General features: G+C 42.1%; 1 protein-coding gene and 1 long non-coding RNA gene across 2 annotated transcripts in view; one reads left to right on the top strand and one right to left on the bottom strand.

Annotated features, from left to right (window-relative positions):
- Window positions 1–453: 453 nt before the first annotated feature.
- LOC131381534 (uncharacterized) lies at window positions 454–12872 on the bottom strand. Its single transcript, XR_009210349.1, has 3 exons — window positions 12771–12872; window positions 12414–12515; window positions 454–776 (listed from the first exon to the last, which is right to left on the bottom strand). It is a non-coding gene; the product is annotated as an uncharacterized LOC131381534 (long non-coding RNA).
- A 158-nt stretch (window positions 12873–13030) lies between these two features.
- The window catches only part of ACTR10 (actin related protein 10), a 40367-nt gene continuing 33278 nt past the window's right edge, over window positions 13031–20119 (top strand). The window contains exons 1-2 of the mRNA XM_058429770.1: window positions 13031–13321; window positions 15882–15954. Of these exons, the coding sequence (XP_058285753.1) occupies window positions 13245–13321; window positions 15882–15954 (150 nt within the window). The 5' untranslated portion in view covers window positions 13031–13244. The remainder of the gene's footprint in view (window positions 13322–15881; window positions 15955–20119) is intronic.

Here is a 20119-nt window from a genome sequence, read left to right as displayed (position 1 = left end):
GCTGGTCTTGAACTCCTGACCTCAGGCCATCCGCCCGCCTCGGCCTCCCAAAGTGCTAGGATTATAGGCGTGAGCCATCGTGCCCGGCCCACGCCAACAATTTTTTATACAAAGCTTCTTGGTACTGGAGTTCCAAGTCAGGCATTTGGAACATTGTAAAATGTGACAAGCAAACGTTCTTTCTGGACTACACCACTCCACTAGCTTTGATCACTGCCACATCTCATACATTCAAAAATATCAAAAGAAAAGTGAAAAATAAGACTTTAGAGCTGATTTGATTTTTATATAAAACAACTTTGTTGACATATAATTTAAATATCATCAAATTCACTGGTTTTAAACATACAATTCAATGATTTTTAGTAAATTTACCGAGTTTTAGAACATGCCTATAACCCCACTAAGATCCCTAATGTCCACTTAGAATTAATACCCATTCTCATTCCTGGCCCTAGGAAACTCTACTTTTTATCTGTATAGATTTGCCTTTTGTGGACAGCTCCTATAAATTGAATCATATATTATCTTCCATATCTGGCGTCTTTCATTCAACATAATGATTTTGAAGTTCATCCAATGTTGTAGGGTATTTCAGCAGTTCATTCCTTTTTGTTGCTGAATTGCTGAATGATATTCCATTGTATGGCTGTACCACATTGTCTTTATCCACTTTTCAGTTGATGAACATATGCTGCTCTGCTTTTGCCTCCACCCTTGTCCCTGAATTGCAGGGCGTAGACTGACAGTTTTCTCTTTCCCTCTCGTGATGCCTGCTGACAACGTTAGACAATATGGCATATTATTTTCCGTAAGGATGCGTGACTAGGCTTTACCTATCTTTAACGACAAGTGAGAATATAGATGTTATGGTAAGACTCAATCATTAGAGCAGTGCCTCTCAAATATTTCCAAACGACAGACGACTGGCAGAACCCCACATGCCATGGGATATATACCTCACACACTCCCAATTGTTGCCACTACAGAAAACAGTACCACAAAATAGGAACAACAGCAATGACAATGATGACCACAACAAAACCTCCCAGAAAATAATGGGGAAAATTGGGTTCTTTTAAGTATGCTCTTCTTGGACGACCCCAGTGAGAAAAATCACATCAAAATTTCTTATACCAAAATAGTAATGAAAATGTTATCCTGATATAAATATTGGCTGATACACACTGATGCCTATGGGCAACAAACAATCCTCTCCGAACATACTTTGAGTACTGTTGTTCTACCCTAAATAGTGTACTTGAAGGTAAGGATTATTATAAAGTGAATATGTATCCCAACGTGAGTCAGCCTTGTTAGTTGAATATTTTGTTTTTTAACCTTAACTTTTAAATTTTTTATTTTTTATTATTCTTTTTTTTCTTTTTTTAAAAAAGCTTTACCTTTTTCTTTTGTTGTATTCTTTTTTGTTTATATATTTCCAGAGGTGAGTGCATTTTTTAACGTATTTTTAAATACATAAACATATAGATACTAGTGTAATAAACCCCCAAATAGCCATCATCCAGGCCAACGGCCATCAACCTATGGTCCATCTGCCCCATCTGCAAACTCACTAACCTCTCTCTCCACATTATTTTGAAGTAAATCTCAGGCATGGTATCATTTTCCCATAAATATTTCATCATGCAATTCTAAAAGAGAGTTCTTTCCTAATAATATAACCATAATACCATTATCACATCTAAAATATTTTAACAGTATTTGCTTAGCACAAAATTTGCAATCAGTGTTTCTGTTACTTGAATTTGTTTCTTGGAGAAATAAACCCCATTGGTAAAACAACCTCTGTCTGATAAGGCCTTTGAGAAGAGGGGCTCAATGCATGTCCTGATAGAGTGTACATGATAACATCTCTTTACATCTAAATCATCTAAGTAATTTTTTCAGGCTGGGATTGAAAGGACTGAAGGGAATGTAAAAATAAGCTTGGAAAACGTATGCCATATGGACACTAAAGGATTACTCCTTCTTTCTGGCTATGAAATGACTAATTAACTATTTGCAGCTGAAATGTGTGGGATCATTTTCAGAAAATGGAATATCCTTCTCTCACTGAGCATATTGATCAGAGACATAATCTAGACTGTCTGGGAATACTTTTTCTGTAGCAGAACAAATCACACCCTTCAATGCACTGTTTAATTTTAGATATATCTTTTCACATTTATTTAAATGGTTTGGCTCTAGATTTTTTTTTCCCTTTAGGAGTGCCTGATGAACACATGTATAATTTAGCTGTCTTTTTTTTTTTCAGAAGGCAATGTGGGGTAATAGGAAGAGCAAGTCCAAATTTTGTCACATATTAGCAGTATGACCTCATACAAGTTACTTAACCTCTATGAGCAGGAGATTTTTTTCATATGTTGATAAATAAAGATTTGCAATGATTAACTGAGATACCAGACTTAGCACTCTGCCTGCACATACTAGACAAGAAATCATTGCTGGATGGGCATGGTGGCTCATGCCAGTAATCCTAGCACTTTGGGAGTCTGAGGCAGGTGGACCACTTGAGGCCAGGAGTTTGAGACCAGCCTGGCCAACATGATGAAACCGCGTCTCTACTAAAAATACAAAAATTAGCTGGGAGTGGTGGCGCACATCTGTAATCCAAGCTACTCGGGTCACTGAGGCAAGAGAAGCTCTTGAACCTGGGAAGCAGAGGTTGCAGTGAGCTGAGACACACTCCAGCCTGGGCAACAGAGTGAGACTCTGTCACAGAAAGAGAGAGAGAGGGAGAGGGGGAAGGAGGGAGGGAGGGAGTCAGGGAAGGAAGGAAGGAAGGAAGGAAGGGAGGGAGGGAGGGAGGGAAAAGAAAGAAAGAAAGAAAGAAAGAAAGAAAGAAAGAAAGAAAGAAAGAAAGAAAGAAAGAAAGAAAGAAAGAGAAAGAAATCATTAATTTTGTTAACAAAATAGGAATTTTCTATAATAAATATGTATAATTTGGCCAAGCATGGTGGCTCATGCCTGTAATCCCAGAACTTTGGGAGGTCGAGGCGGGTGGATCACTTGAGGTCAGGAGTTACAGACCAGCCTGTCCAACATGGTGAAACCCCATCTCTACTAAAAATACAAAAATTGGCCGGGCGCGGTGGCTCACGCCTGTTATCCCAGCACTTTGGGAGATCGAGACCATCCTGGCTGACATGGTGAAACCCCGTCTCTATTAAAAATACAAAAAATTAGCCAGGCATGATGGTGGGCACCTGTAGTCCCAGCTACTCGGGAGGCTGAGGCAGGAGAATGGCGTGAACCCAGGAGGCAGAGCTTGCAGTGAGTGGAGACAGAGCCACTGCACTCCAGCCTGGGCAACAGAGCAAGACTCTGTCTCAAAAAAAAAAAAAAATTAGCTGGGCGTGGTGGCACACGCTTGTAATCCCAGCTACTCGGGAGGCTGAGGCGGGAGAATCACTTGAACCCAGGAGGCAGAGGTTGCAGTGGGCTGAGATTGCGCCACTGCACTCCAACCTGGGCAACAAAGCCAGATTCTGTCTCAAAAAAAGTGTAATTTATTAAAAGTTCCCTATCAATAGATTTTTCTTTAACAGTATGTCCTACTGATGCCTCAACAAGACCATAATCTTACTATGCATGGGTCAAATATCTAAGGAATAATGTTCTTTCCATCATTGCCTTGAATGTAAACAAGACCTTAGAGTAACAGAACTGTAACTGACATTCTCAAATCATTCTACTTCGAATCATTTTTTAAAAATCAGATCAGCCAAGCGCAGTGGCTCACGCTTGTAATCCCAGCACTTTGGGAGGCTGAGGCGGGCGGATCATGAGGTCAGGAGATCGAGACCACAGTGAAACCCCGTCTCCACTAAAAATACAAAAAATTAGCTGGGCGTGGTGGTGGGCACCTGTAGTCCCAGCTACTCGGAGAGGCTGAGGCAGGAGAATGGCGTGAACCCGGGAGGCGGAGCTTGCAGTGAGCCGAGACCGCGCCACTGCACTCCAGCCTGGGTGAGGGCGCCAGACTCCGTCTCAAAAAAAAATAAAATAAAATAAAATAAAATAAAATAAAATAAAAAATAAAATAAATAAAAATAAAAATCAGATCAACCTAAGCATTTTTATTTATAAAATATCAAACTTATCTGGTTGAGACTAACAGAAGAAAATGACTAGAAAAAAACAAAAAAGCCTCATTCTCTCAGCTTAGCCACAATATAAAAAAATTAAATCGTTACGGTCAATTCCACATCTGATGCTGGCCTGAGGTACAAACGTGGAGAAACGAGAAAACTTCCATTTTTGTTCGTCCACTGGCAGGCACAGCATGAAAATCATTTATAGTAGAATATTAGTGAAATAGAATGCTAGGTCAGCAAATGAATACTTTTATGCTCCATGAATGGTTTATAAAAAGCTTTATTAAATATTTTAGCCAATTTTCTCTCCCTTTACAAGTAGAAATATGTGTGGGTAACTGATTCCATGATTGATGGTTCAGGATTTTGTCATACCTTATAGTTGGCAATACATTTTCATTGTCTGGTTCTGCAGAAATGAAGAGTCTAATAAATCAGCCTGAATGTGTCCTGACCTTAACATAGTTCCTGGTACTTTTCTCTGGTGAATTACTTCTCTTTCTTAGAAGAGGACACACTACCATAATTCCAGCTGGTTGTGGGCTCTAGCTCATTATTTGGAGTTTTATTACAATGTGTTATAAGCATTCATGAAATGTGGCATGAAATTTTCTTTAAGAGGTTAGCTTCAAAACCACTATTGTGGTCAGTCACACAGATGGATAGCTAAATGCTCAGACTCTAAAGAAGTTTCCTACTATCCCTTGCCAATTGGCTTCAAGGTGAGCTGAGAACCGTTCAGCTGATCACATTTTCATGCTACTGTTATCTATTCAAAAAAACTATTAAGTGCCTAGTCCATACTCAGTCCTCTCTAGGTGTTGGCCTGTAAAGTTCCTAATCTCAGAGTGAAGACACAGTAAATAAAGGACTACTTTACAGTAATAGGTGCTAGTCATTTATCAAATATTTATCCAGAACCTACTATGTGCAGGTGCTGTGTTGGGCACTGGGGATACAATAGCAAACTAAGCAGAAAAAGATCCCTGCCCTCCTGGATCTGTGTTTTAATGTGCTATAATATGCACAGGATGCTGTGAAAGGCCAGATGAAGATCTAAAGTAGATTAACATAGACCAGAGGTCAGAGAAGGCTTTTCAAAGGAGGTTATACTTCCGCAGAATTTGGAAAGACAAAAAGGAAAGCAGCTAGATAAAGAAGACATTCTAGGCACAATATAGGAAGTGTGAAGTAGCAGGATACATTTGGGAAACTACTGGTTGGCTGATACAGCAGCTGCTTTATCTAAGAACTGCAGAGTGTCACTGAAATATTTTAAGTGAAGAGTGTCATGATTATGTTTGCATTTTAGAGTGCTCACTCTGCCTGCAGTATAGACAGTGGACTGTGCAGAGGCCAGAGACCAATTAAACAGCTGGTGACACATTTCTGATTGCAGAGAGTTGGAATCTACAGGACTTTGCAACTCATTAGGACAGGAAAAGATGGAAGGAGAGGGATCTAGGTGACTCTGGTTATAAAATAAACTTCTAGCTATAAATGCAACTACTTGGGTCACTGATGCTGATGAAGACTCTTCTTCATCAACCAAACATTAGAGGGATTTTATAGCTCATTCAGAAACCTAAGATTAGGTCACCTTCCCAGCCACTCTGGACCCAACATCAGTTTCTGAGTTAAAGAAGCTGAGTATTCTTGGAGGCAGTGATCATTAGCTCTGAGGAGGGCTTTGGTGACTAAGAATGAGCAGTTTATCAACATGGGCTCCCAGGACTCATTATTATCTTCATTTAGGTTAGGCAGTACAGTGGGAATGGAGAAAAATAGGCTGTGTATGAGAGAAAAGGACAGAGGCAGCTTAGGGCTTCCATTGTTTCAGCCTGCCCATCATCTATTCCCGTTGCTTCTAAGAAAAATACCCTGGTTTTCTGCTGAGAAACCACATTTCCCCCACTTTTTGTCCTCTAGTTCTCATAGGGCAGAGCCCACCTCAGCAATGGGCAGAAGACCTGGCTAATAAGAGTATCTCATTTTCCTGCTCATGGTTCAAGTATGAACATGGACTGAAGCAGGGCCAGTCAGCACCAGAAGTGCTGGAATTTTAAAAAGAGAAGCTTTCTCTCTTGGGTATGGCTATAATGGTTGGTATATATCTGTAATTTCTAGGAGCCACATTGCCCTCACAAGGAGAAATGAATGAAGCCAACCTAGAGGAACCTAGAGGAAGACAGAAAGATGGAAATATTCTGATCGCACTGTTAGCACAGGATCCAGCCATGCCTGATGCCTCATTCTATTTCAGGATTTTCAGTTAAGCAAGCCAGTTTTGAGTTAGGTTTCTGTTCCATGCAATGGAAAGAGTCCTTTTTTGCCTCACAGATGGCAAGAAGATAATTCTTTTTCCTATATTTTGTGAACTAGTACTATTTTTTTCTATCTTCTCCTTTTTTCTCTTCCCTTTCCTCTTTCTTTTCTCTACACAAGAATATGTGAACTCTTGGAAGGGCAGGAGAGGGTATTAACATTGATCTCCTAGCCACTTACAGCCCAATAGTTTCTCTAGTCCACATCCTGACACCTCACAGGGCAAAGGTCTAAAGGGTTATCCTCCCACAATAAGGTTTTTGAGCCAAAATAAACTAGTTATTTCCATATAATAGACTGTCCTCTAACCCAGAAGATAGTTTCAAAACAAATGATGCCATTAAATACATGTTTTGTTGACTAGTTACTATGACAATCTACTACAAAGAATTGTAATTCTTTGTGTCTGTACTTCTTTGCTGTGTGAATTCACTCCCCTTTCACTCCAATTAAATGGAGTCTATTTCTCCACCCCAGAATCTAAGCTGGGCTTGTGACTTCCTTTAACTAATAGCCTGAGACAGAAGTGATGTGTGACTTCCAAGGCTAGGCCTTAAGCAACCTTGCCACTTCAGCTTTCAGGGTTTTGGTATGCTTCTGTTATCAATTAAATAAAACTGGTTTCACGTTCAAGAGGGTAGGAGGTCACAAAGAGCGAGGGGCTTCACTGAAAGCCATCACCATCTGCCAGACATGTGACTGAGGCCTTCTTGGACCAGCCAGTCCCCAACTGACCTGTTAACTGACTGCAAACACATGAGTGAGCCTAGCTGACACCATGTGGAATGTAAGAACTACCTGTTTTAGCCCAGCCAAATTATCAAAATCATGAGCAAATAAGTGGTGGTTGTTTTAAGCCACTAAATTTTGGGAAAATTTGTTAGGCAGCAATAGATAACTGAACAACTATTTATACAAAATGTTGGTTTTAAAATCAGTTTCTGGAGGGACTTCTCTTGTAAGACATGATAGAATAACAGGGACTGCTACCTAAAACAACTAAAAAACAGCACATAATATACATGAAACAAAGTTTTGCAGATAGGAAGCAATAGGCAGTGCGAAACAGTGATCCCTGACAGAAAGGAAACAAGTAAGGTAAGCCCTGTGATTGCTTCACCCTGTGGTCTGGGGGTTCCAGGATGCAGCACAGGGAGAGCGAACCCACACTGCTCCCACCAGGGACAAAGTCATAAATTCAGGGAGGCTAAAGCAGTAGGATTCGCAGAGGACAGTACCAAAGGGAGAAAGCTGCAGAAGAAGGAAAGAGCTGCACAAAAAGAGAGAAAGCTTTGGCAATCTGCACTGAGTTCTCCTTGAATTTTTTAGCTACACGCATGTAAGGAAACTACTCAAGGCTAGGGGAAAAAAACCACCAGAAAAGCGAAGGCAGATTAATTCCCTGAAGTTCACATACAGCTGGGAAGTGTTTGTGTTCCCACCAACCACAGTTGAAAACCCTGTAATACCTCGGGCATTAGGTAGAATAGTAAAAGAGGGGTCTTACTTCACTAGTGGAGAAAAATTAGCTCTGGCCTAAAGGCTATTCTGGTCCCACCTATCAAAGCAAGCCCCAAAAGGATAAAACTATTTTTGAGTAACTTGGTTGCATTCCAGAACAAAGCTTGAGAATATTCTAAGAAACTTAAAAAAAAAAAAAAATCAGCATCTTTACAATGTAAAATTGACACTGTCTGGCATCTAATCAAAACTTAACAGTCATGTAGAAAAGGAGGAAAATATGTCTCATAGCAAGGAGAAAACATAGAAATAGAACCAGAAAGGGCACAGGTGATAGAATTGGCAGACCAGCCGGGTGCAGTGGCTCACACCTGTAACCCCAGCACTTTGGGAGGCCGAGGCGAGTGGATCACCTGAGGTCAGGAGTACGAGACCAGCCTGGCTAACATGGTGAACCCCGTCTATACTAAAAATACAAAAAATTAGCCAGCCACAGTGGCTCATGTCTGTAATCCCAGCTACTCAGGAGGCTGAGGCTGGAGAATTGCTTGAACCAGGGAGGCTGAGGTTGAAGTAAGCCGAGATTGTGCCACTGCACGCCAGCCTAGAAGACAGAGGAAGACTCCATCTCAAAAAAAAAAAAAAAAAAAAAAAAAAGAGAATTAGTAGACAAGAACATTAAAATAATTATATTTATAGTCCATACATTCAAGAAAGTAGAGGAAAACACAAGCATGTTTAAGGAGAGACATAGAAGATACAAAGAATGTCTGGGCGCAGATTACACCTGTAATCCCGGCACTTTGGGAGGCTGACACGGGTGGATTGCTTGAGCCCAGAAGCTCGAGACCAGCCTGGGCAACATGGCAAAATCCTGTCTCTCCAGAAAAAAAAAAAAAAAAAAAAAAAAGAGCTGGGCATGGTGGTATGTGCCTGTAGTCCCAGCTACTTGGATGGCTGAGGTGGAAGAATCACTTGAGCTCAGGAGGCGGAAATTGCAATGGGGAGATCACACCACTACACTCCAGCCTGGGTGACAAAGCAAAACTCTGTCTAGGAAAGAAAAAATACAAAGAAAAAGACCTAAATTGAACTTCTAGAAGTTAAAAATACAATTTTGAGGTGAAAAATACACTGGATGGGATTAACAGCAGATTAAATGCTGCAAAAGATTAATAGACATGAAGACAAAACAGTAGAAACTATACAAAAAGAAACACAGAGAAAAAATATAAGTGAGAAAAAGAAAAAAGAACAAAGAATCAGTGAGCTATGAGAAAGCTTTAAACCACCTAATAACATATGTACTTGGACTACCCAAAGGAGAAGAGTCAGCATAGAAAAATTAAAACAAAAGTCAAAATATTCCAAATTTGATGAAAACTATAAAACCACAGGTCCAAGTTCACTTAATCCCAAACAAAAGAAACATGAAGAATGTCAAGGCATCTGAAAAGACATTCCCACCAGTGCCACAACAGTTACAAATGCCATGGCAACATCAAGAAGTTACCCTATATAGTCTAAAAGGGGGAGAAACCCTCAGTTCCAGGAATTGCCCAACCCTTTCCCAGAAAATCCATGAATAATCCACCCCTTGTTTAGCATATAATCAAGAAGTAATGATAAGTATAAGCAGTTAAGCAGCTCACGCTGCTGCTCTGCCTATGAGTAGCCATTCTTTTATTCCTTTACTTCCTTAATAAACTTGTTTTCATTTTACTCTATGGACTTGCCCCGAATTGTTTCTTGTGCGAGGTCTAAGAACCCTTTTGGGGTCTGGATTGAGACCCCTTTCCAGTAACAGTAACACTTAACTCATAAAGTTGTTGTGAGGAATAAATGGGATTATATATAGCAAGGAGAGCTAGCAAATAGAACTCAACAAATATTATCTCTAGCTGTATCTATGCGAGTGGAAGAGATTGGCAAAGGAGAGGGTGTACAATAAGAAAAGAGGTTCAAGAGCAGAACCATGGAGAACAACATTTAGGTTGTGTACTGGGTTGATAGTGTCCTCCCCAAAATTCGTGTGCAGCAGGAATCTTAGAATGTGACTATATTTGGAATTAGATCCTTTGCAGATGTAATAAAGTTAAGATGAAGTCATACTGGGTTAAGATGGACCCTAAACCAGTAACTGATATCCTCAGAAGAAGAGGGAGGCCAGGCGCAGAGGCTTATGCCTGTAATCCCAGCACTTTGGGAGTTGGTCTTGAACTCCTAACCTCAGTGACCGAGGCGGGCAGGTCACTTGAAGTCAGGAGTCGAGACCAGCCTGGTCAACATGGCAAAATCCCATCTCTACTAAAAATACAAAAAATTAGCCAGGCATGGTGGCAGGTGTCTGTAATCCTAGCTACTTGGGAAGCTGAGGCAGGAGAATTGCTTGAACCCAGGTGGCAGAGGCTGCAGTGAGCTGAGATCGCGCCACTGAACTCCAGCCTGGGCGACAAGAGTGAAACTCCGTCTCAAAAAAATAAAAATAAAAATAAACAAGAAGTGGGAAATTTGTTCAGCAGAATACAGAAAAAATAAAAATAAATAAAGAAAAAAGGAGGGAAATCTGGACACAGAGACACATACAGAAGGAAACTGATGTGAAGGCACAGGGAGGAGTACATAATGTGAAAAATGCAGAGACACAGGGAAGAAGGCCAAGTGATGACAGAGGCAGAGACTGGAGTTATGCATCTACAAGCAAAGGCACATCAAGGATTGCCGGCAACCACCAGAAGCCAGGAAAAGGCAAGAAAGAAGGCCAGGCACGGTGGCTCATGCCTGTTATCTCAGCACTTTGGGAGGCTGAGGCTGGCAGATCATCGGAGCTCAGTAGTTCAAGACCAGCCTGGGCAACATGGTGAAACCCATCTCTACAAAAAATGTTAAAATTAGCCAGGCAAGGTGGCACATGCCTGCAGTCCCAGCTACTTGGGAAGGTGAGGCAGGAGAATTGCTTGAGCCCAGTCTGGAGTGCAGTGAGCCAAGGTTGCACCACTGCACTCCAGCCTGGATGACAGAGCGAGACTGTTAAAAAAAAAAAGCTGGGCGTGGTGTAATCCCAGCACTTTGAGAGGCCAAGGCAGGCAGATCACCTGAGGTTAGGAGTTCGAGACCAGCCTGGCCAACATGGTGAAACCCCATCTCTACTAAAAATCCAAAACAAACAAAAAAAATAGCTGGGCGTGGTGGCAGGTGCCTGTAATCCCAGCTGCTCCAGAGGCTGAGGCAGAAGAATCACTTGAACCTGGGGGGGGCAGAGGCTGCAGTGAGCTGAGATAGAACCTGGGCAACAGAGCGAGACTCCATCTCAAAAAAAGAAAAAAAAAAGACAAGAAAGGATCCTCCTCAAGAGCCTTCAAAGAGGGCATGACCTTGCTCTTGCTGACACCTTGATTTCTGACTTCTCACCTCCAGAAGTGTGAAAGAATAAATTTTTTGTTTCCTTAAACCACCGTTTGTGGTACTTTGCTACAGCAGTCCCTAGGAAACAAATACAGCTGGTGAGCTGTCATGGAAAACATCGAATGGGTAATAACAAACTTTATAATTTCAGTAGTTTCAGAAACATAATTTCAAATTGATCCTTGCAAATACCTTGTGAAGCAGCAGAACAGTTTACAGATAAGGAAGTGGATGATCAGAGGTATTAGGGACTTGAAAGAAAGTGGCAGAAACAGAATCTGATCTCAAGTAAGGAGTCCTATTCAAATACTCTGACCCTATTAACCAAAAAATTTAATCTCTTCTCACGTTTCTTAAAGTTTTCTTCCCCATCACAACTCCAACTTCATTCTCCTATCTCCAGCAATTTGCTTTCAAGGAGGATCATTAATCAGTAATTTGGACTTAAACATGAATTTTACTAATATCACATTACAAATTTCTGCATTGTTACAGCCTTAGTTTTTGTTATGGAAATAGCTTATCCCCAACTACCCCACTAACTCTTGTTACCAACCATTAGAGTAGGGCTTTTTTTTTTTTTTTTTTTGAGAGACAGGCTCTCACTCTGTTGTTGCCCAGGCTGGAGTGCAGCGACACAATCCCGACTCACTGCAGCCTTAGACTTCTTGGGCTCAAGGGCTCCTCCTGCTTTGGCCTCCCAAAGTGCTGGGATTACAGGTGTGAGCCACTGCGCTCGGACAGTTGGGACCATCTTAATACAGTATAACCTCATCTTAACTTGATTACATCTGCCAAGACTCTATTTCCAAATAGGGTCACATTCTGAGGTTCCCAGTGGACAAGAATTTTGGGGGGACATCATTCAACCCAGTACACCAACTAAATGTTGCTCGTCCTCACCGATTTACCCTTGAACCTCTTTTCTTATTGCACAGCCTCTCCTTTGACAGTCTTTTCCACTCCTATGCATAGATACAGTTAGAGCTAATATTTGCAGGAAAAAAATATTTTCACAGAAAGCTGTGAAGTGACAAAGGTGTAAACGGTAATGTAAATGTTAAAAGTAATGGCAAAAACAGCAATTACTTTTGCACCAACCTAATAGGGGCCTTTGCTTCATTGTTTCTTCTTCTAAACCATTCCGACCGCTCCTCCATGGATAGATTCAGGATTCACAGATGCTACTTCAGCTGCTTAATTCTGGAGTAAAATAAAAACTTTCAGAAAGACTACTAACTAAAGTATTGTCTGTACGTATTATTCTCTAAAGCATCATTAGCATAGGCTTTGCAATTAGGAAGTCTGTGGGTTTGTTCCTGGCTCTGCCGTGGGACATTGGGAAAGTTAATCTCTCTGAGCGTCGGTCCCCACAGATAAGAAAACACGTATTCTTGTTATTTCTTGAGAAGATTAAATATTAGGCAAAACGCCTAGCACACAATACAGTCTCAGCACCTTTTGCCCCCCAACAGCATGAATCAAAGCTTCGGAATTGCGTGGTCTCTCGGCTGCCCCTTGGTAGCCAGGTCCTCAGGGACCTCTTCACAGTGAGCTGAGACCGAACCTCTTCACAGCCGCGCGTGGGTGCGGCTTTGGGGCGTGGTGGGCGGGAAGAACAGGGGGGCCGGCTCCGCCCCCTCGGGGCGCCCGGCGCGCCTGATCACCGCCTCCTCCGCGCTCCCGCACTCGGATTCGCGACCACCAGGGCCTCTTTTTCCCTAGTCCTGCAGAAGGCAGCACCTGCAAGGCTTTGGTTCCAACGCGGAATGAGGCACAGCCTGGGACAGCCCGGGCCCGGCGCGCCGCGGCCGCGCGAGGCCCCCGCCGTCGCCGACGCCCGAGCGCCCGAGCCCCGGCCCCGCCCCCCGAGCGCCGAGGCTTGTTGGCCGCATATATTGTGACCCTCTTCTCCCGGTCTTCCTTACTACCATGCCGCTCTACGAGGGCCTGGGGAGCGGCGGGGAGAAGACGGCGGTCGTGATCGACCTGGGAGAGGCCTTTACCAAGTGAGTGGCCGTGACGCCAGCTGTGTTCGACCCGAGGGGAGGGCGGGTGGCCGAGCCCCAGGTACTGCCTGGGTCCTCATCGCCGACTCGCTGGGCAGCTCCGGGCGTCCCCTTTTCTTCAACCAGCGCCCTTGCAAATAACAGCTCTTATTATTTCTTCCCTGGGCGATGCGAATCCGAGGATCGGGGTCTGACTCCCAGAGAGGCCCAGGAAGCTTCGGTTGAATTGCCCTCGTCGCCGCCCCTTTTCATCACCCCAAACCCAACAAACCCTTTGGGATCATCTGTGTAGGGGATGACAACCCTGACCTAGACCCCCCTTACCCTGGGATCATCAGTTGAGGAAGGCAGCCAACCGAATGTAAATGCTCGATGACGAATTTCATCGTAAAATATTGAACGGAGCTTATTTTGGTGCTGAAAATGCAAAGATGTTTAAGACAGGGCTATCGCTCCTCAAGAATTAGGGAGACTGGGCACATTAAGAGGTGAAACCCTATAGATAAGATTCTGGAAATCCTTTGTTGGCTCCCCTAAACTCGAAGGTTAGATTTGACATATTTTAAACAAACCAACTTGTGAACAATAGAGAGGAGGTTCTCAACCTTTCGGATGGCATAGATCTCTTTAATGGCTGGATGAAAACCACAAATGCACAAATCTTAAGATACTTACAGTTTCAGGGAATTGGCGGACAATCATTGTGGTCCTGGTACCCCAGATTAAGAGTCCCAGTGATGGGCTCAATAGAGAGGGAAGTAACAGGCAATTACATCATATATATATTTATGAAAATGAAACATTTGAAAAATCTTTTTGTATCTCTAGGCACTTCCTGACGTATAGTAGGTATTTAATAACTATTTATTGATTAAGTGGTTAAAAGAGCCTATTTAAAAATTGGACCCCAGGAACTCCAGAATTGGACTAAACATAGTCCTTGGTTACTGACATTCTCTTATTGTTCTATGCAAGGCCCTTCCTTATTTATGTTTTCTTATTAAAATTATTTTGAAAGCATAATAAAAAGTTTGAGGCTTATATTCAAAGATAATTATTTTGGCTGTACTTGGAAGAAATAAGCAAAAAGCTGTATTTGAAAAAGACAGCAGGAGGATGATAAATGTATGAAGTAAAAAAAGGAATTGAAATCTAATGGCTTGCATTCTGAGATGTTTGAGGAGCACTGATGCAAGTAAACATGGAGACGGGAATAGGAGGAGATGGGGAGAATTATTTGGGAGTACAAGGAGAGCAGTACCAAAAACTAGACAGGACAAGAAGACAGGATGTTAAGACTAAACTAGTATGATGATCATTTTTAGCAACGTTTTTAGCAAAGTTTTACTAACATGAAACAAAAATGGAAATACCTAAATACTCAAGAAAAGAGCATCGTTTTTAAAATAATAATGCAGTTTTAAAAATGATATTGTAATTCCAGCACTTTGGAAAGCTGAGACGGGCTGATCACTTGAGCCCAGTAGTTCAAGACCAGCCTGGGCAACATGGGGAAACCCAGCTCTACAAAAAATACAAAATTTAGCCGGTGGTAGCATTGTGCCCGAGATCCTAGCACTTTCGGAGGCCAAGGGGGGAGGATCGCTTGAGCCTGGGAAGCGGAGGCTGCAGTGATCTGAGTTTGTGCCACTGCACTGCAGCTTGGGCAACAGAGCAAGACCCTGCCTCAAAAAAAAAAAGTAAAAATGATGGCAATGAAGATTATGTTAATATGGGCAGAAGCTTACTGTATGAGTTAATTATGTATGAATTGTGATTATAACTATGTCATATATGCATAATCATAAGTAGACTGAAAGTGAGTACACCAGTATGGAAGCTAACAATATTAGAATGATGGAATTATGAGTGATACGGATGAATTATATGAATGAAGTCACGTAATGTAGTATAGATTCAGAGTTGTAGATATGTCTTGCCTAAGAGTCTGCTAAAATTAACAACTAGGAAAAAAGTTAGCCAGGCGCGGTGGCCCACGCCTGTAATACCAGCACTTTGGGAGGCTGACACGGGTGGGTCACGAGGTCAGGAGATCGAGACCATCCTGGCTAACACAGTGAAACCTCTTCTCTACTGAAAATACAAAAAAAAAAAAAAAAAAAATTAGCCCAGCCTGGTGGTCGGCGCCTGTAGTCCCAGCTACTCAGGAGGCTGAGGCAGGAGAATGGCGTGAACCCGGGAAGCGGAGCTTGCAGTGAGCTGAGATCGTGCCACTGCACTCCAGCCTGGGTGACAGAGCGAGACTCCGTCTCAAAAAAAATAAAAAATAAAAGTAAATGCTGCCTAAAATAATACATTTGTTTTTTTCAGTATCACGAATTTGATATAATTTTTTTCTATTAATACACAAGCATTAATAAATAGTATTAACTTATTAGTTTTGTGGAGTGATTTTTTTTTTGATCCCATTAAATACATCAGAGGTATTTTCAAACGTTATTGTGGCCACTGTTTTGAAACAAATACAGAAAAAATTGGTTTCTGTGACAAATACTTAAAAGAATACTGTAAGTTGTTTCAATTTTCCATTTATTTGCAGGTGTGGATTTGCTGGAGAAACTGGTCCAAGATGTATAATTCCTAGTGTGATAAAAAGAGCTGGGATGCCTAAGGTATTTTAAAAAAAAAAAAAACAAATTAGCAAAATAAATACTGTACTATAAAATATTTTAAAATATGACTTCAAGTAAGATTGATTAAAACAGTACTAAAGGCCGGGCATGGTGGCTCACGCCTGTAATCCCAACACTTTGGGTGGCTAAGGCGGGTGGATCACCTGAGGTCAGGAGTTTGAGACCAGCCTGGCCAACATGGTGAAATCCTGTCTCAACTAAAAATACAAAAATCAGCTGGGAGCGGTGGCAGGCACCTCTAATCCCAGCTCCTCAGGGGGCCGAGGCAGGAGAATTGCTTGAACCCGGGAGGTGGAGGTTGCAGTGAGCCAAGATCATGCCATCGCACTCCAACCTGGGGGGACAAGAGGGAGACTCCGTCTCAAAAAAAAAAAAAAAAAAAGAAACAGTACTAAATATATACTTTGTGGCTATATTTCCAAGGAAAAGTTTTTCTTTTTAAATCAACTTTATCAAGGTCTAATTTTGCACACCATAAGTATGTCATGTTGTACAACTACCACCACAATCCAGTTTTAGAATATTTTCATCACCCCAGTAAAATCCCTAATACCCGTTTACAGTTAATCCTCATTCCTATCCTCAGCCCATTAGGGTGTACCTTCTGTTTCTATAGATTTGTCTTTTCTATACATTTTATGTAAATGGAATCATATATCAAGAGAAAAATTTTAACCTCAGTAAAATACTTTTATAAGTCTTATAACCACTGAATTATTTTATTATTTATAATATATCAGATATTTATTCCCTATTTATAGTTTCAAAACCCAAAGAATTTTGAAAACAAACTTTTAAAAAGTTTCTTGCCACAGCTAATTTGGCAGATTAGAAATTACAACCAGTAGAAAGAATGATTTTGCATGTTATAAAATTCACTTGTTAAAAAATGAGATGTAGCTGTTACCATAGTAACATATATGCGTTCCAGAAAATACCTTTGTTCTGCAAAATAGTACATTTTTAAAAAACAAAACAAAACAGGCTTATGGGAAAAATAAGATTGAGGTAGTCCATACAAAACCTGTGTAACTGTAATCAGAGGACTAGCAAAACAATAATTGATGCCTCCACAACATTTAAATAGGATTGGCAGGCAGCTGAGTGTGGCTGGAGGCTATCTTAGAGAATATTAAAAATAAAATCGTGGGCTGGGCATGGTGGCTCACGCCTGTAATTGCAGCAGTTTGGGAGGCCGAGGCGGGCAGACCACGAGGTCAGGAGATCGAGACCATCCTGGCTAACACAGTGAAACCCCGTCTCTACTAAAAAAAAAAAAAACTAGCCAGGCATAGCGGCAGGCGCTGGTAGTCCCAGCTACTCCGGAGGCTGAGGCAGGAGAATGGCGTGAACTTGGGAGGCGGAGCTTGCAGTGAGCCGTGATTGCGCCACTGCACTCCAGCCTGGGCGACAGAGCGAGACTCTGTCTCAAAAAAATAAAAATAAAGAAAATAAAATAAAATCGTGGAGGTGGTGCGCACCTGTAGTCCCCGGCTACTCAGGAGGCTGAGGTGGGAGGATCACTTGAGCCCAGGAGGTTGAGGCTGCAGTGAGCCAAGATTGCACCACTGCATTCCAACATGGGCGACAGAGTGAGACCCTGTCTCAAAAATAAACAAATAAAAATAAAGTCATGGTTTGAAAATGTTAGCCATTGGGTTCTGAGTCAGTGCAGATGGTAGCAAGCTCTGAGCCAGTGGGACTGTTACTAAGTGGCGACTGGGAGGAAATGCAACCCAACAGAGTCATGGATCCACTTTGAGGCACGAATTGCTGGTGTAGGGAGTTATTTAAACTTTTCTTATGAATAGATCTGAAAGCATATCTACCTGTGTGATAACTGAGTTGATGACTTTCTTTTTCTTGATGAAGGTTATACTTCTATTATAATTTTAGCTTGTCTTGCCTAATATTAACTAATACAACTATAACATTATTCTGACATTATTTCCTTTTTTAGCAATCGCATATAAGCATATTTGGTTTTATAAAAACACATGTTGGCTGGATGCGGTGGCTCACGCCTGTAATCCCAGCACTTTGGGAGGCCGAGGTGGGCGGATCACCTGAGGTCGGGAGTTCAAGACCAGCCTGACCAATAAGGAGAAACCCTGTCTCTACTAAATATACAAAATTAGCCAGGCATGGTGGCACATTCCTGTAATCCCAGCTACTCGGGAGGCTGAGGTAGGAGAATCGCTTGAACCCAGGAGGCGGAGGTTGCGGTGAGCCGAGATGGTGCCACTGCACTCCAGCCTGGGCAACAAGAGCGAAACTCCAACTCAAAAAAAAAACAACAACAACAAAAAAAACACGTTATAGCAGAATAGACGAGACCAGCAGTTTATATTTGGCATTTACATATATCAGAAATTTTTTTTTTTTTTTTTTTTTTTGAGGCGGAGTCTTGCTCTGTCGCCCAAGCTAGAGTGCAGTGGCGCGATCTGGGCTCACTGCAAGCTCCGCCTCCCGGGTTCATGCCATTCTCCTGCCTCAGCCTCCCGAGTAGCTGGGACTACAGTCGCCCGCCGCCACGCCCAGCTAATTTTTTGTATTTTTTAGTAGAGACAGAGTTTCACCGTGTTAGCCAGGATGGTCTCTATCTCCTGACATCATGATCCGCCCGCCTTGGCCTCCCAAAGTGCTGGGATTACAGGTGTGAGCCACTGCATTCGGCCCAGAAATCTTTTTAATTACACTTGATTAAGGAATCATTTCATTGATTTTAAAATTCTCTGCAAATCCTTGGACAAGCCAGAAATATGGTAGATATTGGTGGTTTGATGCTCAAAAATGTGATGGAAGCCAGATGTGGTCTCTCATGCCTGTAATCCCAGCACTTTGGGAGGCTGAGGTGGCCAGATCACTTGAGGCCAGGAGTTTGAGACTAGCCTGGCCAACATGGTGAAACCTCATCTCTACTAAAAATACAAAAATTAGCCGGGTGTAGTGGCAGGCACCTGTGGTCCCAGCTACTGGGGAGGCTGAGCCAGGAGAATCGCTTGAATCTGGGAGGCAGAGGTTGCAGTGAGCTGAGATCATGCCACTGCGCTGCAGCCTGGACAACAGAGGGAGACTCCATGTCAAAAAAAAGGGAGGAGGGATGGAAGTTCCTGTTTACTAATTTTTCATGTCATTTTGCTTTATAACAATTGGCATTACTGTGTTACCAGATAGATTTCTGACTGGATTAGACCCTGTACATTCTTGTTGCCACTTTTCTTAGTGCTTTGAGCTTTTATCTTTTTTTTTTTTTTTTGAGGTGGAGTCTTGCTCCATCACCACCAAGGCCGAAGTGCAGTGTCATGATCTCTGCTCACTGCAACCTCCTCCTCCCTGGTTCAAGCAATTCTCCCCTCTCAGCCTCCCAAGTAGCTAGAATTACAGGCACCTGCCACCACACCCAGCTAATTTTTTTTTGTATTTTTAGTAGAGACGGGGTTTCGCCATGTTGGCCAGCCTGGTCTCGAACTCCTAACCTCAGGTGATCCACCCGCCTTGACCTCCCAAAGTGTTGGTATTACAGGCATGAGCCACTGCGCCCAGACGAACTTTTATCTTCATTTGAAAAGACAGATACCTAAAAAATTATTTATATTTAACTATATATGGTTTGGAATCTTCTTTAAGCCACATAAAATCAAGAAGTTAGGCTGATGGTACTTTTGAAAGAGTAAATGAAGAGAGGTCTGCCAATGATGCATCAGAGTACTGAGAGCTTTCTGAGGATCATAAGTGAAGCCATTGTTATATATTAGCATTGACTTAGCACTCATGGCTTGGTAATATGTGTGTAGGCTGCTTTTGTGCTAATGGTATTTGTTGTCATTTTTATCACACATATTTATTAACAACCTACTATGTACCTGGAACTGTATTATTTGAAGAAAGAGATATCATAAGCAAGCCAGAAATAGTTCTTGTGCATGGAGCTTACAGTCTAGCAGAAAGGGGGACATTTTACAAGTAATTCAGTGTGGCAATGTTGCAAAAGAGAAGATATCAGTGTTTTTGGACTAACAGGGACTGAACCAAGTTGAGTATTTGAGGAAGCCTTTGATGCTTTTTATTCAATGCTGATTTTTTTTTGAGACAGGGTCTCACTCTGTCGCCCAGGCTGGAGTGCAGTGGCATGATCTTGGCT

This window comes from Hylobates moloch, unplaced genomic scaffold (genome assembly GCF_009828535.3).
Source record: "Hylobates moloch isolate HMO894 unplaced genomic scaffold, HMol_V3 SCAFFOLD_16, whole genome shotgun sequence".
Classification (NCBI taxonomy): Eukaryota; Metazoa; Chordata; class Mammalia; order Primates; family Hylobatidae; genus Hylobates; species Hylobates moloch.
The sequence above is the reverse complement of the archived record's forward strand: the minus strand, read 5'-3'. Positions and strand labels throughout refer to the sequence as shown.